This window comes from Athene cunicularia (assembly GCF_003259725.1).
Source record: "Athene cunicularia isolate RWA chromosome 13 unlocalized genomic scaffold, athCun1 chr13_part1, whole genome shotgun sequence".
NCBI classification, from domain to species: Eukaryota; Metazoa; Chordata; class Aves; order Strigiformes; family Strigidae; genus Athene; species Athene cunicularia.
Genome location: NW_020799117.1, coordinates 9,153,986 through 9,178,465, shown reverse-complemented (window position 1 = coordinate 9,178,465; position 24,480 = coordinate 9,153,986). Strand labels below are relative to the sequence as shown.

At 38.7% G+C, this 24,480-nt stretch overlaps 1 protein-coding gene across 5 annotated transcripts in view; it reads left to right on the top strand.

The window, feature by feature from the left end:
* Window positions 1-24,480, top strand: part of EBF1 (EBF transcription factor 1) — a 270,249-nt gene that overhangs the window by 227,463 nt on the left and 18,306 nt on the right. For all 5 annotated transcript variants that reach the window (XM_026858392.1, XM_026858391.1, XM_026858390.1 and 2 more), the window contains exon 7: window positions 11,674-11,762. In XM_026858392.1, coding sequence (XP_026714193.1) covers window positions 11,674-11,762 — 89 coding nt within the window. The remainder of the gene's footprint in view (window positions 1-11,673; window positions 11,763-24,480) is intronic.

Below are 24,480 nucleotides of genomic sequence, written 5' to 3'. Positions count from 1 at the left end.
GGCCCGTTCGGCCCCCGAGCACTCATTTTGTCATGAGCGTTAAACCCTTGACGGTGTTTGCTCATCGCCTCCAGCACCTCCCCTCCTTTGCTGAACCTCAGATCCCCCCTAAGCACAGTGGTGGGAGGAGACCTGCCAGCAGAGCCGCTGTGCAAATGGGGCACTAATGGTTTGCGGATCTGAAGATGGTTAACTGATCTGTGCATTCAATTAAGATGAGTTTCTCAGTTAACAGGCACCCTGGGAAGAAATGAGTTACTTTCATTTCTGGGATTATGAGCACTTAATGAAGAAGACATATCAGAATTCTGCCAGTGTTGCGTGAGATAACCCTAAAATGCAGAACGGATTTTCAACTTACTCGTCTAGTAAAAAACTTGCCAGGTTCGAGGGAGAAATCGATGCTTGTATGAGTTCTCCTGCAGATAGACTCACAGCGCTGAATGTGAAGTGGTATTTGCATGCAAAGTTGGTTTTTACTTCATACTTTTCTTGAGGTCTCCCACTTTGCTTGTGACTTGCCTATTTAAAATTATAATTTGGAATGTAATTTAAATAATATTTACCATATTCTTTCTGTAAAACTGACAATGTGAGCAGAACATCTGAGAAAGATGGATCTATCTGACTAGGGGTAGAGGCTTGGCTATCTGATGTATGTATGCAAAATATAAACTAAGCTCCAGCCAGTAGAGTTTCCGGCCAGTATCAGTATAGTTTCAGAAAAATTGACAGAATGGTTCTGCTTTATACTGGTCAAGGATCTTGGACAAGGTGAATTTAAGATGAGTTTATGCTGGACTTAAGTGACTAATAAGCACATTGAGGAGAAGCAAGGAAAACATAAATATTTCACACCAGTTTTGCGCTGACATTGCTGACAAATGGGAAGAATGTGGGGATGATACTTTGTTTTTTGGGACTTCCCTTTGTATTTCAACTTCCATGAGGAATAGGTGGTACTACGGTGTGTCATTAGCTCTTCTGGGGAAGCTGAGCCAGCAGCTGGCTGTGTCTGAGTGACCAGAAGTGCAGATTGGATCAGGGGCTGGAGTTCCTTATCCCCATCCCTTGTTTGCAGAGATTGAGGGACTGTATATAATTGTAAGCAAAAGTAATGAGTGATGATATATCAGGGAGAAGAGAAAAGGCAGGAAGGACTGCTTTCACCCACAAACATCACCTGTTTGTGATATTTTTGCCACCTAAGAGTATGTACACAAGCAAGCTAGGAGGGCATGAGAGATTCAGAATAACACTGTGGGGCTGTCCCCGCTGCTGCCAGAGCAAATAGCCTCTGTTGAAGGAATCCCTCAACTGAACATGCTGTTCTCACTTGCAGTCCTCCAAGTTACTCATGCAGGGGCTGGGCTGGCTTTTTAGCAGTGGGGCAGAAATACCTGTAAATGCAGGGCAAGGTCTGGGGGCTGTTTGGGTCCATGAAAGACTGGGTCTGTCTTCTGGAAAAGGCTGCTGGAAGAGGGGAGCAGACCAGGAAGCACTGAACAAAGATGGGTCTCTTCCGAAGTCTGAAGGGGTGAGGTGGATGGGAAACCTGCTTTTTTGAATTCGTTTTCAAAAGACTGATGGTAGGCAAAAAACCAAGGTGGATTTGGTAGGTTTAGGCGCTGCATGGAGTACAAGATGTGTGAGCAGGTGAGGACCCCATGTATGCTCAGTTTGTGCACTCGTGTACACAGAAAGCATGGGAAGGAGGTGAACGTGGGAAGAAGATGCTGAGAGGGGGCTGCAGCTGGAGTGATCCAACCACCCTTCCGTGGCTGCGGACTGGCAGCTGAGCTCTTGCAGAGAAATGGATGTTAGTTCACTTAGGCTGAGGAGGAAAGTTAAGTCAGGTTCCCTGTTTACTTGGTGAGATCTTTTTTTGTGTATAATCAGTGCAGTAAAGAATAGCTTGGAAATTTTCTTTGCCCCTGTGGAAGGAATAAGGAAAGTTACTTTGCTTCCAATACTGTGTTGGTCAGGATCACTGCAGTCACTTCCGAGGGAGGGGAAAAATTAATTAGAATTATTGTTATTACCCTACCATACCTTGGCCATTGGTTGATGGATCATGCCATATTACTCTTTGCTTGTTTACCGACCTCCTCAGCAACTCACCTTGGTTAATTAATTAGTTTCAGTTAAATTACTTTCACATATGGATAATTTTCTTTTTACCACCACCCAGTACCACATTGGAAAAATTGCATCAAGCACATAGTCTGTCACCTATCTGCCAAAAAAAGAAAAGTCATTGATGTGGTTTTCCATCATTTGTAAATTACCTAGGAAAGCCACTGAAGAGGTGTTTAGTTTGGTCCCGAGGTATGGCTAGTTGGTGCATGTAAGGCAAAAGCAATACTGCATCTTTAAACGGCTTGAATAAGGTTTCTTTAACTATTGAGCCTAACTCTGAGATCTCCCCTGCTGTGAGCCATAAGTTGCTTGTAGGCTTGTTCTAGAGAGTAATAAGTATTGTTGTTTAGCAATTGTGTTGTTGAAATGCAGCTCCACTATGTCTGACAGTATTTATCTAAAATACTTTCCCTGGTGCGTGCTCAAGTTCCAGTAAACCGTGTCTTATTGTGCGACCTTTTCATTTTCCAGTGAAAAGGGATCAGCTCGTCAGATAAAAGCTACAAGCTGGAGTACAGGAAAAATGCGTGCTCAGAAAATCCGAGCATGATTGAAAACAAGATGTGTTAAATCAATGCAGTTTATCGCCTGCCTATTCCTGGCAATTGCTGTTCTAAGCTCATTCTGAGCACACACCAGATGATAAAAGTATAGTGTCACAGTGCTCACTGGGGTGTGAGGGCAGGGAAACATGTTTATCAGACAGGCTGGTATGATTTTTTTTTTTTTACCCTTGATAACAGTTATTGTCAAAATTTTTGCAAAAAAACCCTGAACAATTATAGAAGCAGGTGATATAACTGCTGCTAAAATCAGAGAGTATTGAGAGCTCTCAAATTATACATTTCTATTTAAATGTTACAAACCAGAAAACAACAAACCCACCTGTTTTAATTTTAAACAATTTGCTGCATGGTGGAGGATATAGCCAAAATGTTCCTTTTGCTTTTGAGTGAGTAGCCTTATTGCAATTTCATGCAGACAAATCAAAGCTAATGTTTAAAAATAAAGATGTTCAGAAACTATTGTTTTCTCAAGGGATTTAAGCTTAGTTATGGAGAAGGTATTAAAGACCTAAATTAAATCTCACAGGAGGTCAGTACCTTCCAAGAACATCACACCTATAGTGTTCATTACAACTAGGCACAATTCATCTCATTTTTATGATTCAGCTTTACTTGCATTTCTCTGTGAATCTCATCTGCAGAGATTTTTGGATGTGAGAGCTGGTGTTTTTCCAATTTTCCCTCTTGAAGATTCTTTTTGCTCCGACCATAGTGCACTTGCACATTAGAAGAAACAGCCAAATTTAGACTAAGATGCTTTCTGATAGGAATGGCTTTGGCATTCAGACAGGATACTGAGTTTTTCATTTATGTATCCCCTGGTAATATATATATATATATATATATAATGATCTGAAAAGAAGGTGAGAAATAGCAGGGTTAAAAGTGAGAGGGATTATTCAAGAGAAAATATTTCTGCATACCAACATGTTACAACAATGGTTTTCAATGCTGTCTACCCCAAAGGAGTTTGTGATGGGTGACAAAAAGAAACAACTTCCTGTATGTTATATAAAATTATCTCTATGAGAATTTCAAAGGTGTCTGCACCTACATGGTAGAATTTGAGGAGTCCATGCAAAGAAAAAATGTTGAAAATATGTATCGTAAAAAATGAAAGAAAAAGTTACATGAGGTGACTTTTTAGTATTTCCTACGCTCTGTATCATATATCTCTACATCTGTTTCTGAGCCAACAGTTTAAAAATAAATGCAGTGTCTTTATTTTTTAGATGTTTTTAAGTAGACCTAAAAATAGATCTTATCGCTAACCTTAGGCACCCATTATTTTAAATCTCGGCCTCTATTCATTTTTGTGCTTGTGTACATGTATTTATTTATTTAAATGAAGGGGTAATCCATTGAGAGCTAGCCATTTGCAGTAAATTTTTTCCTGGATGCTCATGTGCATTACCAGAATGTGTCTGACAAATAGGAAAATATTCACGTGTAAATGATGTTCTTCCCTTTTCATAATGACTGTCAAAGATGCATCAATTAACCTAGATGACTAGATGAAGTAACCAACATGCATTAATTTCCTTCTGGCCCTCTGTATACATATCCCCAGTGAATTCTACCAGCCTGTTCTGAAATTGGTAGGTTTAAATTCCAGCGCCTGAAACTGGACTCTGTTTCAGAACTCCCTTAAGGCTGAATCTTCCCCATTAGACAAGAGGTCACCGCAGTCAGGGGAAGAAGAAACTGTGAAGCTCACAAATTGTTTGACTTTTTTTCAAGCCACATTGCAGGTTGCTAAGAGTGAACATTCAGAGTTAATGTATTTTGAGAAGCCAACACATGATTCTTGCTAGACAGATCTAGTAATTTCATTCCTTAACTTTCATAAAAAAATTTGGGCTCAAGACATGCATTCCTTGCATCTTCAGCACCCCCACTGGCTGCATATACTGGGCTAGGTTGGAAGGGAATAACTCCTCTGGTTCCTAGTTGCTGAAGAAAAATTGTTATCAGGAAGAAAATATCACGCTGTCTATCACGTCTGTAATAACACTGATGAACACAGAGGAGCTGCCTCAAAAGCTGGCCTATTGCATCTTCAGTTCAAGCAAAGAGCAGTCACTAGGGAAACTAGGTGTTAGATTTATCATTTGACTCAGCTCTGCATTTTTCTTATTGCTTGGCACATGCACGTGGTGTCTGGGCATTACACAGCAATAAAATATAGGAATTACGTTTCAGATATCTCTATTTCTAATTTAAAAAATGACATCATGTCAGAGTTTGATTTTAAAAATGGAAATTCAGTGCACAAGAGTATGTTTAAGTGAGGGAGTATTGAGACCAGAAAAGCAAGGAAATTCTGAGTTAGCGCTGGAAGGGCCTTTCTAGCTCAACTCTCTCTGTCCCACCCACTTCCGTTTTCCATCGCTTGTGGGAATAAACACTCCAAGGAAAGTCAGTGGAAAGGAAACTTTATAAAAAGCAAGCCAAATTCACAACAACAACAACTAGCTCAAATGCTTGCATGTTTTCATTTAACGGTCTTTAATTAGCAAAGGAATAGTCTTTGCAGGGAGATTTGCAAAACAGACTTTTTTTCATTTGATGATGGGTTTTTGAAGTAGGGTTTTGGTTTTTTTTTTCTGTCTTTGTAGAGCAGGCAAAAAGAGGCCACTATGCATAAGAGTTCTTGGGTAGGGTTTGCTTACAGCATACCATGTCAAGATGTTACTTTATAATCTCATCCATTGTTAGTATTGCTGTACCGCAGGGCCTTAGCAAGGCCTTTTGGCACCTGGAGTTTGATATTAATATGGTCTATCCTGTCCTATCCCTACCTCCCAGAGTCGAGTTAGTGTCAGGGGCTTCTAGCAGAAATGACCTAGAGCTTGGAGACAGAAGCCACAGGATGTTAGCAAAGGCAAATACACTGGATCAGGTCCATGGCAGCATCTTGTCTCTACAAGAGGCTGGAGCCTGGGCTTTCCATCTCATCATAGAGTCTGTGCTTGGTAGGAGTGAGGAGTTGGAAGCCACAACATTTTGCGTTAACTACTTGCAGTTGTTGCCACTTGGCACCCCATACTGCTGTTTCTCAGCAGGATGGAAGTACAGACAGAAGTACAGATTAAAAAGAAAGAGAACTGATTATAAAGGTGGACATCTGAGTTGATGGAGGAAGAGGCCACGTGTCCAGGAGAAAAGAAGTCCTTAGCTATAAATTGCAAGGTTCCCATTGAAGAGTCTACCTTTCTAGCTGCCTTTGATTTTATTTAAATTATTAATTCTCTGTGTGTTCAAATGTTCTGACCTGGTTTAATCTGGGCACAGAGAGACATGTTAAATGTGTCCCTGCCCTGGCCTTCATTATTGTGACAGTGCAGCAGTATTTTTGCATGGATTTCTTCATACTCTTTTGTGGCTATGAGGTGTTGAGATGGGTAATTTTGTGTGTCTTGGCCACAGAGTCAATTTCTGTTTATGTTTTGATGAAGTTTCTCTCATCAAACAGGAAAAAAAATCAAAACAACTGTGTTGTAGACCCCAAAGCTTCATCTCTTGACATAACAGTTGTCACTAGGTGTCTAATTTTGTTGTAGAGCCAAGTTTTAAAAAAATGAATTTGTGAAGAGACAATCTAAAGGATCTTCCTCCTTTCCACTGTTGTAGCCCAAACCTCCTGGACATAATCTGAAGCCATTATAGCTCTGTGTTTCTGCAGGCCGTTCTTACCTTCTTCAAACTCTCCCCACAATGACTCCGGCTTCCAAGAAAACCTCTGGTGCACCGCAAGAGCAAGCACTGTGGGACATTTAGTTCCCATGTGCAGTCTTTCCCTGGGTGTTTCACTTAAAACAATCAAGACCAGATTTCTCATCTGGGATGACAGTCAGACCAGTGGACGTGAGGCCAATTTGTTTGTAGCCTTCAGCCTTTTTTTGTTTTTGTTATCTGAGCCCTTAGAATCCCATCCCTCTCCTTGCAGCCTTTTACACTGGAAAAGCATATGGGAAGTTCATAGGTCTAAATGCTGCTTTCTTATTGGTTTTGGGTCAAACAGAATGAAAAAGAAACAAGGGCTGAAAAATAAAAGGAATAAATGAAACCATGAATGCATGGGAAACAAATTAACTGGATATGTTTTAAGTTCTGAAATATTTCCATAATGCTTCCATGTAGTGTGTGTTTATTTTTCTTTGAATAATAATGTTAAAATGTGTCTAATTCAATTACTTCTGCATTCGCTGAATGAGTTTTCCTTGGTGAAGAGTTTTCCTACACTACCCCAAGCTACGAATTCCATATGATATTTGAACAGGTCCTTCTAATTGCTGATATTAAGTGTCGATCATTCTGCTGTAAGTTGGCGACGTGGTCAGAGACACAAATTCCTCTCCCAGATACATCAGACAGTCATTCAATTAGTGACAAAAGCTTTATTGACACAGTAGGAATTCATTATGTGAAATATTAAAAAAAGCCCTCCACTGACTAGTTAAAAAAAAAAAAAAAAAAAAAAGATGTTTAAAGATGGTGGATTATCTACATGTAGTTATTAAAATTATTCGTGCAGAATTTGAAATTATATGTACGGTAGAAACATTTTTCTCAAAGGCATAAGCAGCATTTCTGTTGAAAAATAAGTTAGACTTTGAAAAGATGAATATAATGTACGCATCCTTATTTCCATAGACATTGTGCATTTTCTTGATTAAAAGCCTTAGATTTTAGGAGTTATGGCTTTAGACTTGCTGCATAAAGAGCTTCATGGCTTATTCTGTTAGAGTCTAATTTGAAAGAAAGTTCTTCCTCAAGGGTTTAAGAAGTAATTCATAAAATGGTAAGAATAATAAATATTGTGCCTTAACTCATACACTAGGATAGATAGACAGATTTTGTACACCTGGGTGTAATTTTAGTTAATTCACACAAGAGACAGGCTGAAAGTTTATTGTTTGGAAGGAGAAAAATGGCTTAAATCTTGTATTTGCAAAAATGATTATATTAGCTTAAATGAAAATGCTACTCTATTAATGGCTTCAATAAGCTTTGCATTTGGAAAAGTATTTTAATAAAAAGTTACCTGAAGTTTACTGCAACTTAAAATATGTAAGTGAGGGAAAAGTACTTACTTTGATTTATATGTCTTTTGGAGGTGTAATTATTGGCTTTTTACTCACCTATGTAAAACAATGTACTTTTGTAAATGGATTTCTGGCCACTTTACTCCTTTTTTTTTTCCACATAAAAAGTAAGCACTGTCAATCAAAGAATTTTAAGGTTTATTTCCTCTTTAGAAATGATTGATAGCCTTTTAGATTTACAAGTTGACAAGTTAAAGGGTTCTATTGGTATAATTATGTACTAAATTCACAGTCTTTCAATTTAAATGTCCTTTTAAAACCGCAAGATTATCATACCTGTATTTTGAAAAGTGGGCCAGTCAGTTTGGGTTGGTATACAAATTGCTTCCATTAGCCTTGGGACCTATTTGAATTTAGTACAGTTTTTTAAAGTTAGTAGTACTTTCAATAGTACTTTTAAAATTTAGGGTAATGGGAATGCATTTTAAGTACAGTGTGTGTTAGCTTGTTTTTAATGTATGGATGTCAAGAACACAAATAGAGAGTTTGTATTTCTTATTGATTCTTTTTTCCCGATCATGGGGAGAAAAAAAAAAAATGTTCTCTGAATTAGAGCACTGGGAAATGCATTATTGTGAATGGACTTCGAAGGCAGAGACCAGGCTCGCATGCACAGGGGACAGAGGCAAAACCTTGTGTGAAGCTGGTATCAGACCTTGTACGTTATCTGCCACTAACAGTGGCCTGAGCACTGACTTCTGCAATGCTTAGAGATCAGAGTATCACCTTTTCTTTGGAGTTTTGCCAGCTGCTGACACAGAAACTGGTGTGGCCTTAACACTGAAGGGGGGTAAATATTTAAACAGGGCTCTTTCTTTGAGATATGACTAATTACATTTGACTTGAATTATAAATGAATTGAGGAATGGAGGGCTGATATTGTCCAATCTGTGGTTAGATGTTCTGGCGGCTAAAGATTTCTTTTTTTCATTTTATCTAAGATTGAAAGGGTTCAATAGTTCTAGACTAATGAGTGATATTGGACAACTACAGTTTAGGACCCAATCATGCAAATTGCTGTGTGCAGCCTCTCCCCACCACTAAAGTAAAGCTGAAGCTATTTGAAGCAGAAAGTTTTCAGTATCTCTCAGAGGATGCTTGATGCCTTGTGAGATTGGACCATAAAATTAACATTTTTTTTGGTCATTTAGTTCAGAAAATACTCACAGGAAATACTCTGTGGATTTCAAATGTGTTGAATGTGTGGGAAGATATGAGAAAATGACTGCTATCTCTAGGGGGATTTCAGAACTGGCCTCCATTTATAATATTGCAGAATTTAGTAACTACTTTCCCAAAGGATGTAAAGGGAAAATGGCCATAAACTAGACTGAATTAGAGAAGAAACACATTTGACAAACCACGCTAAAATCTTCTAACATATTTGCAAAAGAAATGTAAATTAGAACTCTAAGGTGGGTTTTTTTAATCTTCTCAGAGAACAGCTATTTTTGATAATAAATATAAATAGCAGTAAATTAATTTATTGTAAAATTTGAAGATCTAAACTAAATGGGTCCATGATAAGAAGCCATGTAAGGAAACTCAAAGTTAATGAAACCAGTGGGTTACAAAGCCAGGTACTGTGTTATTTTCTGCAAAAGTACCCAACAGAGTGGACAGCATGTGGCCAGGGTGTGAAAGGAACCGTGGAAAAAAGGCCCAACCATCCAACAACCAAAAGTGACACAAGCAGGGGAATAATTTGCCTTATTCGCACTCTTTCCGTACAATTACCTGAATATAAATAAAAGATTTAATTCAGATATTCCTGATAAAGGGGAATACATGAAAAAAACCCAGGAGACTATAGGGATGCCATGATCTCTGGGGCAATAAAAAACTTCTGACAATAGTCCAGAAAGTAAAATCCTGACAGATTTCTAGTCTGGTGCTACCATAATACTGCAACAGTAATTTAAGGATATGCTCAGAAGATCCCTTTCTGCTATTAGAGAAATCTTGAGCTTCTGCAGGACTGTGTGCCTTTCCGGCCAGCCCCCACCAGCCCCACACTTCTGTTTCACTGCTGTTAGGTAGATCTGGATTCCCCGACACCACCTCCCTTCTGCCTTTGCAGTAGCATCGCTGCGCCTACTTACCGAGTTCAAATGTACTGTACGTCCAGTAGGATATAAAAATCTGACCCTTTGGTTGCCAGTAGGACCATCTGCTCTAGAAATGTGGTTTGAAAATAATAATTTCAGTGGAACAGTTTCTTTAAAAACTGACTGTGTGATTGTTTATGGAACAGCAATTAATTAAAAACAAACCAGGGATTAGATGTTACTTTCATGATAATTATGTGGTCTGGCTAAGATCTTTGATGTTAGGAGTATGAAAAAATGTTCTCTTCACTTAAAAGGTGGAAGTATGGACAAATTGTGCCATGTTGATCAGACTGATGGAGTTGTTTAACTTGCTCTGGGATAAGCATTATTGAGCCACATGAGAGCGCTCACACAAGTGAGACTGGGACTTATAGTTTGATGCTAAATATCTTTCCAAGAAGCAGATGGCATCATTTTAGCTACATAATAAAGTTCACAATAAAACCATCATCAAGGTGAGTGATATATTCATAATTTAATAGGCAGACCTTGTGCAAAAAATAATTATTTTGCTATTAATAAGCTAAGACAAAATAAGAAAAATTTCAAGTGACCCAAAAACGGGAAAAAAAAAAAATTTCCTTCCCATCAAAAAAAAGGCTGAAAATATAAAAATCCATATTGGAAATTTTTGTTTTCATTCAACTCAAAAAAATTGCTAGCAAATTGCTGTGCAAAATTTCATCATCTCTGTTGGCGTAGGAGAGTCAAGATGTGCTGTTGTTTAGAGATGCTTGAGAATGCTTGACTGTTGTTCCAGTTCACCAAAGCACTTAGGAAATTTTAAGCACATGTTGAAGTCTCACTAACATCTGAGTTTTAAAGTGATCATATGACTGGAAATGTAGCTAGAAGGTCATTCAGTACAGTCCCCCGTAATTATAGGCAATCATACAAAAAACATAATATGCTCAAATTTGCTTTCCTGAAAGCAAATGAGTTTAAGTATGTGCTTACAGATAAGCATGTGCTTAAAGGCTTGGCACAATCAGAGGTTCGATTAATGCAGGCAGACCAACATTTTCATGAAGATTAAAGTATTCCACTTCCACTACTTCTCTCCTCCATTTTACTGGACAACGACTGGGAAAAGATGAACTAAAAGCATAGATGATTTTGGTTTTTTTAAATTCATTAAGTCTTTTGGATCAGTTAAGTGCGGATGGGAACCTGAGCTGGGCTACTGAAGTCAGTGTCGATGAGCAAAAAATGAAGCCTCTGCCAAGACAAATGCCTGTAGTTCACAAAAAACTTATATGTGATCATTGCACATGGAGCATATTAAACACATAGACTGGAACCTAGTTCCATAGAATCTGGAACAAGAAAGACTGCCTAATAGTTACTTCTTTTGCCTTCCAATCACAAAGGTCCTTCCTCATAATATGAAAGCAAGGAAACCAACCTGAAGTATGGGGTGCAAAGTGGTTACCAAATTAATTTCATTGCAGCTTTCAGAGGTAATAATTGCTTCCTATTTGAAAGATGTATGTAACATCCCCAAACTTTCCAGCAACCTTGTTTTAGGAACTCAAGTGGGAAGATTTGCATTGTTGTTTGAAGCAAAGAGTCAAAGCCAACCACAAATAGCATTTGAACCAAGACTTCATAGTCAGTGCTGGTTTCAGTAAAAGGGGATTTTGCTGTGATCCTTCCTTGGTCTCGCAATGCATTGCCAATTGTTAGAGTGCAACAGAGCCTGCTTGCTATGCATTTATCACATCACCATGTTGTTTGTTGTTGTTTCAGCTCTGAACGAACCCACCATTGACTATGGTTTCCAAAGGTTACAGAAGGTTATCCCCCGGCACCCTGGTGACCCTGAACGCTTGCCAAAGGTCAGCACAAAGTTTATTGTTTTATTAAATATGATAAAGGTGGTTGCTGCATGTTTTTGTCCGAAAGGGCAAGACTCTGTAAATGTAATGGCCCTGGCTTGGTACCCAACCCAGATAAGCTGAAACAGAGGCATGACCAATAAAGACCAATCAACAACTTTTATTGTAGGCTTATGAGACTTCTCTGACTTTCTGAGCCACAGCTAACTCAAACAGCTCTTGCCTTAAAAGCAAATCTTACTCTGTGTTCTGAAATACTTAACAAAGAACACATTTTTGGTTGGTATTTTGGAACCTGAGCAGCTTATTCATAGAAGAATGACACTTCTCAATTTTGGTATCACAGTAGTACATGTCATTATAATTTTGAGAACTTCACCACTGATAAAATCAAGTTACTTGGAGCTTCAGGGAATGTATGTCCACTGCTGCTGCACCATGTCTTGGTTTGAAATAATAATTATTATATACTGCTTTATTTCAGGATTGCTCAAATAATTAGAGCAATGTGTAGTGAAGTAATTTGATGTTCATTCTTCTCCCACCCATCAAAATTAGTGGGATTTTTTTTTGTTGTTGATTTCTGTAAAGTAGGAGTTGAGGAGGAAATGGAGTAGTTCACATAGGCGTTCTTGTACCGTGAAAACACTGTGGGTCTGCACTCACATCTGTTCTTGCTACCTTGCCATACTGTACTTTCTCTGGTGAGAACGTCCAGGGAGTTTTGTGATATACTGGAGAAGAAGGTGAGGTATTTGAAAAAGTGTTGGTCTTTGCCACAGGAACACTGAGCATGCGTGAGCTGGAGTCACTGTATGTGACCAGTGTTTTATCTGTTCTAGCATCATGGCTGATAGTGAGTGAGTTGAGGAGTCAGATAAGCAAAGTGTGTGTACTTGGAGAACAATGCCTTTGACTTACGGAAAGGAAGATGTGAATTTGCAGACCTGAGACATAGAACAAATTGGGCTTTGATGCCTTAGACCAGATCCCTCAAATAATGCACATCCAGCTTAGCCTGTGTGACGGGGTAAATCTTGTGACCTTTTTCTGTAGCTTCCTGAGCTGTCAGGAGGCTTTCATCAGGGATTGCTGTGGGCTTTGATTAGTTAAATTTCTAAAGCATTTCAAAGGTGAGAAGATTTCATGAACAGTATAACTTGCTGTGGTTTATTTCTTGGCAGAAATAAAGTGCAGTATGTGATTTTTTTACAGGCTTGTTAAGTCTTTTATCTTTGCCTAGGAAGGCTGTAGACTGTGGTTTTGAGGTCGATGATATGTTGTCCTTCTCGCTTACCACCAGAGGAACATGCTCTCCTGCAGCGTTACATTTTACATTGGCTCTGTTCACCCTCTACAAGCTGTCCCTTTCTCTGACTTTTGGACAGATTTGCAGCAGGAACACAGCTTTCATAGGCTGTCAAACTTCCCTCCAGAGGTGCAACCCTTTCCAAAGAAAGAGAGCATCCTTTGTAGGAGCCCTTCCGTCTGTATCATGCCTCTGCTGCCAAATGTGCTTGTTGAGAAAAGTTGTTTCTCAGACTATAAGAGACCAGCCTTCACTATGCACCAGGCATTTGGGAGGCCCAAAAGAAACGTTGCAAAACTTCCCTGAACCCAGTGTTCCAGCTGACTAGATGATGGACATGACTTACCTCTAGATCAGGAAATTCAAGTAAAATAGACTGAGCAATTCTAAATTGGGTTAGGCAACTGGGGTTTGTACCGCATCACCAACTTCCACAGGCACTGGACTCCCTTTCTGACACCCATGGCACTGAAGGGGTCCCCACAATGCTCTTTTGTGCTGGCATGGGAATGCAGCCATCAGGCTGAGCAGCCTCTTTTTTCCTGTTTAGAATGAGACTGTTATCACGCAGACAACATTATTCTTGCTATCTAGTGTCAGGAGACATAAAAGCAGGGAGAAGAAAGCTGCATCTAGCTCCATATCCTGATTCCAACATTTACCAGGTATTTATGGATAGGATAGGAGAGCGAGGGCTAGCACTGAGTCATCTGTCCCTTCATATACCCTCTTGACTTAATGTGTTTGTTCTTAGTATCTTCTCAAGCTATTTTTTCAAATCTTTAAATCAAGGGAGACTGTGGTTATGTATGCAGAGGTATGGCGTGATGGCCTAAAAGAAGAGTTACTGCTTAAGAACTGAACAAATTCAGTGAAGAAACTAGTGTCACTATGCAAGGTTAGAGAGAAACAGGACAAAGGGGACCTCTTTTTTTTTCTTTTTCTTTTTCTTTTTTTTTTGTCTTTGGGTAATTCCTTCTGTGCAAGCTTGAAGGTTGGACCTCAAGTTCAGGACTCATTAATATGCCACGCACAGAGACTGAATGCAGCAGGGGTTGGCACATGTCGACTTCTGTATTTGAGGCACTGATGGTTCAATTCCCAGCATCACTTGCTGGCTCCAGAATCATAATCAAGGACGCAGTGAGTCTCTGTGCTGGGTGAGCACTGCACAGCGCTCTTCCCCATGTCATTAAACCAGGAAGGACTTTGGCAGTATTCCACTATAGACAATTCTCAGTGGCTACTTAGAAGAGTTGGAAGCCATATGGCTTCCACAGTGGAACCATGGGCAGAGAGGGCAAATGTGTGAGAAAGACAGAGAGCGAGGTAGCAGAGAGGAGAGCAGTGCTCAAAGCTTTCAATATCCTTTCCTTCATTTTCCCCATTGTCCTGCCAGTGCATCATCACTTTCTGTTCATTAAAAACCTTGTGCTTATGCGTTAAATAAATAATACAAAACACATTTCTATAATTGCTGCTAGGGTTTGTGGCCATTATTCCGTTGAAACATTATGGAAAAATTAGAGATCTTTCGAGAAACAGAAATGTTTATAATTTTTGTGTTCATAACAGCATGCGGTTCTTCCCATGGACCAAAAAGAGAATTCTGCTGTGCGACTTATCCCCAAAGTCAAGGAGAATTGTTGAGGCCATCAAGTGAGTGTGAGCACATGCTCTACTCTCCAGAGCTGAGGATTTAAGAGCCATATCTGTGTCAACGAGCATTTCTAAAACCATTGAGGCTACTTGAGAAGTTTGATGCCAGCAGTTTAGAACCAGTATTTTCAGAAGCGGTCTTTGTTTATGCTTGGGATTAATTTTTTGAAATGTTCCAGCTATCTGCTGAAAGTGGGCAAAGAAAAAAGCCAGATTTTGATTTTTTTTCCATCTCTCAGTGCTTCAGTAGCCAAATTCCAGCAGAGAAATTTCTCCCATAACGAGGAGAACAGGAGCACCTGGGAACTAGGGTGTTTGAACTGTTAGACTGACTGTTAATGTAGAGATGTGTTTAAAGTAGAAATGCAATACATAGTTTCTGGAGAAAAAAAGTGGGAGCTGCTGTTGGCAGCTGGGCTATGAAGCCAGCTATGGGCCAGAGTCCTGTTCCCTTCTTGTACAGAGTAGGTTGGGGAAAGCAGCCAGTGTAGGGTTGTCACTAGCAGATGTGCACGTCGGTACATACACACACATGCAAAAACACATGCACCAAGAGGAGAGACAGGCGATACAGAGGTGGTGGGATTAGCACCCAAAGCTTGGAGTGAGATCAAGTACCAGGAGTGTGCTGGGCAGTATAGTCTTTCCTTTCTCATAAAGACAGGAGGCAGATCAGAGGAAACAAGAGACCTCTGGGGAGAAGTGAAAAGAAATACCATGATGCTAATGTTAAGAAACTGTATCGTTGTCCTGTAGGAGCAGCCTGTAGAAAGCCTGCCTGTGGAGCTGGGGAATAAGCCCGCACGTGTGTGCCATTTCCCGGTCTCATGTGTTTGCATATATGCACACAAATACACACATGCTGTTGGTTCTTGCATACGTAACTGCAATGGAAATCACTACAGATTTCAGATCACAACACCACGTTGAGTCAATTGAGGTTCATTGATGTAACTACCCTACAATCTTTAAAATAAATCCCTGGCACATACATTGCAATTCTGCAGTTTTGTTGAAACTCCACAGCTATCGCTGTAAAACAGTTTTGACTGTGAGCTAGATTTGAAACACATCCATCTTAAATGATTTAATAACAACAATTCCTCTTTATATGCAATTTCCTAGAATTTATTTGCCATTTTCAGCACTCTTACAACTCATCACTTTTATTTAAATTAAGCACAAGATTGTTCACTGTGTTTGAGAAGCAAGTCATTGCACTGACCCCCTCCGTGTTCTGATGTCCTCTCCCTCCCAATCTGTTGGTTAAATGCTCTCTCTAGGAGACCCCTTATCCCTCCTGAAAGGGACCTTTACTTCTGGTTTCTCTTCATGTAGATGAAAGAGTGGAGCCTCCCTCTGTCTCTAGCACACAGGGGCCTCCCTGCTGAGCAGAGAGCTCACGTAACCAGGCTCCACCTTCCCTTCAGCTCCTTTTCTCTGGTCAGTCATTAGACCCCCCCAGCCTTATCCCACCTCCTTGTTTAGGACACTAATAGAAGACAGGTGGTTATTAGGAACCAGTGGCTGGCAAACGCAGTTGTCTTTTCCCGTATGAAATCCCACAGATCTGCCCTTGATCCATTGTGACATGGGTATTGTTTATATTGCAAATAAAGGTTGTCTCTAAATGCGGGTGGGTTGGCCCAGGTTAAAATAGCAATGAAGACAAGGCAGCTAGGGTTTGCTGCTTCAGACAGACCCAACGGAGATTCCAGAATGGATCTCTATCTGCTAATTGTATTTTAACCAAAGTTAGTCATTTTCAGCTAAGAAAACACACATTTTGTTGTTTTGTTTTTTTTTTTTTTTTTCACCCAGCGTAACAAGAGGATTGTTAGAAAACTTTTATACTAAGTATGGGCAGGAAGGGGGAGCATGGGAAGAGTTGCTCCTGCAGTTCATCTGTATAGCAAGGATGTGCTTGGTGGTTTCTACACAGTATTGTAAAATTTATAGAAATGTGAGACCAGAGTTAAGGTGGGTGTTTAACCCTTAATTGTTGGGGGGTTTTAATTTTGTAACAGTTTGGACATTTAGTTGGTTGAGGGGATTGGTTGGGTTTTTTGGGTTTCAATTTATCCAATTGAAAATATTCAGGGAGAGAGTTTCAAAGCTATTGAGAAGACAACGACCAAGATGCCTGAGGCTACTGTGAAAGTATCACCCTTATGGGGTGGTGCATTTCAGAGGCATGTCTGGGAATATGTGGAGTCTGAAATGAGAGCGAGCTAAGAGACAGAGCCACACTGCTCGCTGAAGGGCAGAGCCACATACAAATGGCTGGCAAGGAGCCCTTTCCTTTCTGAAGGTCAACAGCGTGCATACACATTTCAGTGAGTTTTCTTTATAAGTGGGTCAGCATTTACTCAGCAAATGATTAGAGCAGATGGTGTAATTTAGAATCTATGACAAAACTTTTAATAGATCACGGCTAACACGATGACAAGGAGCTCTGCTCCCTTCTTCATTCCTGATTTCTGCTTTGCCTTGGGGTAAAAATCATGACTGGGATTGGATTTTCTAGTCTGCACATTCCATCTGAGCAACTTGAACCACTTGTTTGAACATCCTGTAACAGGGATCCCTGCATTTCTCTATTATTGTATCGTTATTGTTTTAAAATACAATTAACTGAGGGCGCAGGAAGATACCAAACAGGTAAACACAGTCCCTTCGAGGAGCAGAGCTTCTGAAGGAAAAAGCCACAGTTTGAAGAAAGTAACAAAGGCTGCATTTGTGTATTTTGCTCCATGGAGCTGAAAATATCTAGTAAATTGATCCCGTGGGAGTAATAAATACACATTACTTTATCTTGTACTTCATGTCCTATACCCCTGAGCCTTGATAGAACAACACCACTTAATAGACTTAAAAAAAGAGTAATTACAGTCATTGGTTGTGTGATATTTCAGCCCTTCCAGCCCTGCCTGACCTTCTAATTTAGCTCACCGTGTCTAACTAATGCATTTATATTCATCTTTTATGAAGCATGTGTAGTACAAAATTGACTTTGCAGCCTTTAGCAAGCTGTCTTACCAGGTTTAGGATCTGGTTAGTACAGCGTACTGTATAGCATATGTACATTTACAGCAAAATCTTGCATGCGTATGGTTCTGATCAAGTATTACTTTTTATCCTTTTGGAAATGAAATAAAATAAAAAATATTTATTCCATTCCATCCTCCCCTCCCCTTTTTAAAGCTTTTATTCATTGCAGCATTATTTACAGCTAAACATGCAGGCAAGAAAGATGCAAACATTTTTGAAATGATTACCACTAATGTTTCTACTTGTCAGAAGTGCTTAAATTTTCCTGCACTTTGTCTAAAAACTTAGCACTTTTACCTTTTAAGAATTACAAATTTATAAGATCTTACCAAGCTGATTTACAAACACAGCTGACAGTTTATGATGAATGATGTTGCAAAATGTACAATATGTTTCCCTGTCATTTCTATGCATGTATATATTAAGAAGATTAAGAAGAGAGAGAACCCCCCTCTGAAAGAAACCCTTGAGTTAGAGAGCACACGCACAAATCTCTCTCCTGCGTTTCCTCATAACTTCCTGCTCGCTTCACTCATCCAGTAGAGCACAATTGTTCTCTGTGCATTTTCTCCCACCATATGGTATCCTCATTACCATACACTAAGGGTCCATATGGGGAACTTGTGAAGTGAACTGTATTCATTTTAACTGCCAGATGAGCAGCCTTTTGCTTTGCAAGCTTAGCTTAAGTCATCTGCTGTCTTTATGTTGTTATGGCAACACAGCACCAATAAAAAATTCTAATCTACTGTAAGTGTCTGGGATCACAGTATTTTAAATGCTTGCCGTAACTGTCCTCTAAGTGAAGATATTTGTTCTTTTAGTATGACAAAGGGTTATTGTCAACTCCAGCAGGTGGCAGTAAAGAAATTGTTTCCTTTTTTTTAACCTTTTTTTTTTTTTAAAAAAAAAAAAAAATACTTTTTTTCCATCTCCCCCATCTCAGAAAGTCATAGAACTACACACTGCACTCAGTCCTCTACATTTCCTAGGATTCTGATGCTGAGGTCGGAATTGCAGGTGATGCTTTTAAGTTGCAATTCAAATACAAAAGGTAGTAAAGTATGAAACTGTGGTGGCAGGTCATGCACTTTATTGACAGAGATCCAGGCTCAAGTACCACTTCACTGGGGTTCTGAAGCCTCCACACAGCTGGTTGTTTTGGAGCTGTTCTTCAGCTACTTTTTCAAACTCCTAAATCAAACACCAAGCTCATTAAGAAAATCTTATATAATGGAAGTAGGCAGCAGCATCCTTAAATATAAATCATTTTCACCTCCACAGGCCACATGATATGTTGCATCTCTGTCTCTCTCTCTGTATTGAAAGTGAATGTTTGTAGTCTCAGTTCATCAGTTCACATTAGCCTCATGCTGAATATTTAAACACAGAACAATTTGAACACACCATGAAGAGAGACAGTGACTGCACTTTCACTTGGAACAGCAAGAGCTCATCTAATAATAATTTAGTAAATCAGCCATTTAGTGGCTCGGTTGTATACTGTATTGTGCCAAATAATATTCAGTTCAACTGTATGCTGGTGAAATTGAAATTCAGACTCCAGTCACGTGGCACTTTTTGCTCAATGGAGAGATGAAATGGAAAATCACCCTCCCAGAAGACTGTTTGAATGTAGTGATTTATCAAAAATATAGCAGAGTGACAATATAAACAGGATTTGGTTGTATGTGGGACAATCTATTCTAATTAAGCTTTTAAGATTGCAGAAGAGAGAAAAAAAAATGTTAGCAAGACGTTTTGGCTTACATTTCTGCACAGATTACTTGACAATTCAGGATTTGCATTTACATCTTCGGTTTGGTTTTATATATGGGCAGAGAGCAGATATGCGTAGTTACTGCGTAGTTCCAGGCCTTTAAGGCCCAGTCCTGTGGGAAGTGTGGTGAGACCTTTATTGCCGTATTTCAAGCCCTGGCTCCCAGGGAACGGCATGCCCTTAGGAGCAATGGGGAGACGCAGCTGCTGCCTTTCCTCCTCATGAAGCACCATGTATGTTACCTCATAGCATGAAAGCAGTATCAGATTATTTTCTTTTTCCCTGTTTAAGGCAAGCAGGATTTGTAGGGAGTGGTAATATCTTATATTAGACTAACAGATATAACTGGAAAAAAAAAACAGACAAGCTTTTGGGTGCCCAAGCCTTGCTCCCTGTGTGCTGGCTGTACCTTTTCTTGCCTGTATCAGTGGGTCTAATAAAAGATATTACCTCACCCTACAAAACTTGCCTTGGTTGTAACCATAGACCATTGTGACTTCCACCAAACAGCTATGCTTTAAGGCTCTCTCTGATGAAGATGGGGGAGAGAGAATATTTTACTAGAAAGTATGTTGTGAAGTTTAATTTGTTCCCATTAAAAATGGTGCTTTGAGATCTTTGAATGCAGGGCATTGCAGAAGTGTGAAGTAATGTCTATAATCTCACCTACAGTTTCCATTTCTAGCCTAGTTTTAGGTGTTATGCAGTGGTTTACGTGGTGATGTAAAATATGATTGCCGTGTATTTCTCACAACACAGCCCAATTGAGTAGCAGAAAAAGCATCCTCCTAATCATGATGATCCCATTTAGCAGAGAGTGCTGGAAGCAGTGGATGCCTGTTGTCGTAATTCTTCTAAGAAATACAGAGCTTCACAATCTATACTCAACTGCTGACACTTGAAAACTCAAACATTTTGGTAAAATGAATCAAGCGGTAATGTTTCTTTTATGAGATCTCCTCACGGGAAGGGAAGGTTTGGCACCATTTGGAGATCAGGCTCAGTGATCCATCATAGCGAAGTCAGCTGTCCTGGCGCGTCTCATAGGTCACTCGATCGAACTGGTGGCTCTTACAACTATATTATTGCTTATGGAACAGTAATTGAGGCACCATGGTTAAAAATTACCTGGTCTAATAGGCAGTGAACAATTTGCACTCAATACAATTATAAGCCAAATCATTCATTTCATAACACTTGGCCTAATTTATTTGTTGACCTTTTAATATCCATAGCTCTTCAGTAGTATTAACTGCAACTCAGACAAAATCTCTTGTTCATTTTACTTTCATTGATTTTTTCCTTCCATTGAGGCAATAACAGTTGTTTGAGTACAACCTTTTCCTTCTGTTATAAAAGTCAATCATGTAACTTATGTTGATATAACTCAACTGGACTGAAATATCCTCTATGTACAATAGCATACAATCTCATGCTACTTATATAAACACAGATATGTGTTTTGGATTTATTTTAAATATTTTTTTTTATATATGACTATAGATGAGAAATTTTATGCTTGCTGAGAGGAGAATAAAAACAAAACATAGGAACATTTTTTTAAAGCAGTGCCACATATATGTAACACATTTTTTGTTCACATATTATGGGAGATCTAAGATACAGAAATTTTGGAATTTGCTAATTTTGCTCTTTAGGATGACCTAAGTGTCTTTACTAATAATGCTATATTCATAGTTTCATCTGGACATAGCATCTTGTCTCTTGAAGTCCTAACATTTACAGATTAGAGGTGCTTAATTTTTCCAAATGTGAGCTTCTGACAAATATAACATGTGTAAATGTATTTTTCAATAAATAGGAAATAAACAATACTAATATTTTGATAATCTGAATTTTCTTTCATTTTTTCAGCTTTAAACTAGCATGAGAGCTAAGAGTTTTTGATGATCAAAAATGTTACTGAAATATTGATGCATTTTGGAAAATCAGTGGTGAATTTTGAAACACTTCCATGAAATATGTTGGCATGGTGACAATGGTAACCTTTCCACTCACCACTGAAAAAGGAGCCCTAGATTGTGTAAAATGGTGTGCCTGATTTTACATTGTGGAGGTCTACAGAGAAAGATAGTGTTACCTCGGTGAAAAGCTTGGTAACTAAAAGGTAAATTTAATTTCTTAAATACATGGTTATTCAACATTTATACCTGCTTTGGATAATTTCAGCTGAATTTTTAAGGCTTTAAATTAAAAATAATAGTAGCAGGAGCAAAATGTCTTTTGTTTCTGATGAGAAAGTTGAGATTTTTTTAGAATATATGGTACGAGGCAGTTCATTGAAGTAGTTTTTCTGAGCCAAAGCCTCTTTGTACAATAAAATACCGTAAGTCCTTTGAACACAGTTATAAAATATAGTTGTTACACATTTGGCATTTTATGCTTCCCTAGAAATTACCACTTGGTATCCACACCTAATCTATGGTCTGTCTTTTCATTTCAATTGGGTCTGAAGTGGTCCTTCTTTGTAATAAGAATGCCCCTTTCAAGAGACTTCTTTTAATTATACCGATGATAAAATGTAAGTGAAAGTAGTCATTTGTAGGGGTTATGACTGAGCAGTGTTTTAACTGTAATACTAAAATCTACCAACGTTATTCCAGTCTCTATTTCAACATTTTTATGCTCTCACTCTCCACAGAACATAGTGGAATATCATTGTAGGTCAGAATTTCAATGCATCTTATTTTTCAGTTTTCTTCCTGCTATTAAAAGTAACCTGAACTCCCAATTTCTGACTACTACCTACCTGAAGCATACAATCCAGAAAAGCGACAGTTTCACAGATCTTAATGACATGTTGTTTAGGGTTTTTTTGTTTGGTTTGTTGGGTTTTTTTCCCCTTCATTAAAAGAAAAAGTGAGTGGATCTTTAATTGCATATAGGTGAACACTTGTTTTTTACAGAAAATAGCTAGTTTGGCATACTTAGATATTTATATGGGTAAATGCATTAATAAAGACCAAGTCTGAAAATTGAATGGACAAAACACGTATGTACAATTTCCACTTTAATTGCTAGATAGCTCTGCTGATTTAACTCAGCAGACATTCTTGCTTTGCAATGCCGAACATAATTATATATCTCTATAAATTTAAATGCAGTCAAGTGAATTATGCCACCCAATACATTCTAGATTTGACCTAATGGGAGAACAATTTAAAGGTGATACAGCTTGATTTATGTTTGGAAAGTCTTTATGTATACAAATGATAGAAAATAGATAGCCTGTCTATTTGCCAAGTAAAATATTTTTCACTCTCACAAATACATAATTGGATATCTACATTGTGCCACACACAAAATCACAAGCCACATTTAGTTTTTTTTGATCTCCAGTATTCCAGGGAATTTTTCTAATGGACACAATAATATGATCTGTAGAATAAAACTTCTAAAACAGCCTGTGAAGTATCTTTGAACGATGGTCTCAGAATTTAGTATCTCTGTTCATTTTTCCAAACTTTTTTTAAGTTTACTTAAGTCCAGACCCTTCAAATAATTCAAAACATTCTTCTTTCTCCATAAGGGGACTTTGACATTTTTCCAAAAATATATGGGTATAAAATGGTCAGGAGAAGACTTTGAGTAATAACTCTTTTTTTTTTTTTTTTTTTTTTCCTTGTAACTCTCATCTGCAGCTGTTTTTCAAGAAATAGGAATGTTAATACTATGAAGAGCAGAAGAAGAACTATCAGAAAATCTTACATATGCAAAACCAAAAAAATAACCCCAAATCTAAAAGCTCATTAATCTCAGTAATAAACATCTGTTTCAAAGTACTGTAGATGCTGGTACAAATAGTTTGGGGTAAATTTTCAAAATTAAATGCTTGAGATTCCTATCTGAGATTGCTTTGTGCATGCCTCTGTATATTTTACTCAGGGACTGAAGGTAGCTGTGGCACATCAGGAAAATTTAGAGTGCAAAACGTGCTTTTAGGTCATTGTGGCAAACCTCTGAGGTCAGATAGAGGAAAAGAATCTAATGTTATTGTTTATTTGGTCGTATGTTCATGGATAAATCAGGAATAATCTTTTAGTTGTCTAGATAGATGGGAGTAGTATGAGTCACTGTAAACTGGTGGGATGGAGGAATTTCTGTAAAGGAAGTCAGTGAATAATTTTTTGTTAGCCATTGAGTTTATGTGGAATTATCCATTCATGATCTACTTTGTAACTCATTTATTTTGTCTTCTAATGAATCACTGGCTCTGACAAACTGATCATAGTATGAAAGATGGGATTGCATAACTAAGGAAAAATATGTGCAGAACTGGTCTTTACATGCTGGGATCATTACTGCAGCCTTTTATACAGCATGAAAAATGTGTTTCCTTTCGTAATCTCGCTATGTTTCAAACTGAGGGGATCTGTCCTTAGATCCTCACAGTGTGAGCTTGCAAGATAACCTGTGGGAAATGCTGTAGACGATGCCAGATAATTACCATAGCGTTGATTTCTTAATGACAGTGCTAGTCAGTCCCAAATATGACTGACCTCTACCAGCTACCAGTTGATGTGTTGTAGGATGCGAATAGACGTGAAGGTACAATGTAGTAATGCCTGCCAGCCCTGCACTGTGTGCATGGAAGGTAGATGGGCTTCATCAGTTAAAATCTGGCAACACTAAAGGGTTGCTGCAGGTAGCTATCAATGCTTTTCTCTGGTAAATTTAGGGGTCTGGGGCAAGACATACTGTAAACATAGTTAGGAGAATCCAAGTTCTCCAGCTATCTGAGGGACATAAATGTTGGATAAAGTCCCTAAAAGAGGTGATTTAAACACTGGCAGAGTGATTTTAGTTCTGCATATCTGCTTTCACATACACACTCTTCTCCCTTTGACTTAAAGACCTAACATTAGCAGAGAACTCCAGAGCTTTTAGCAACAAAACCA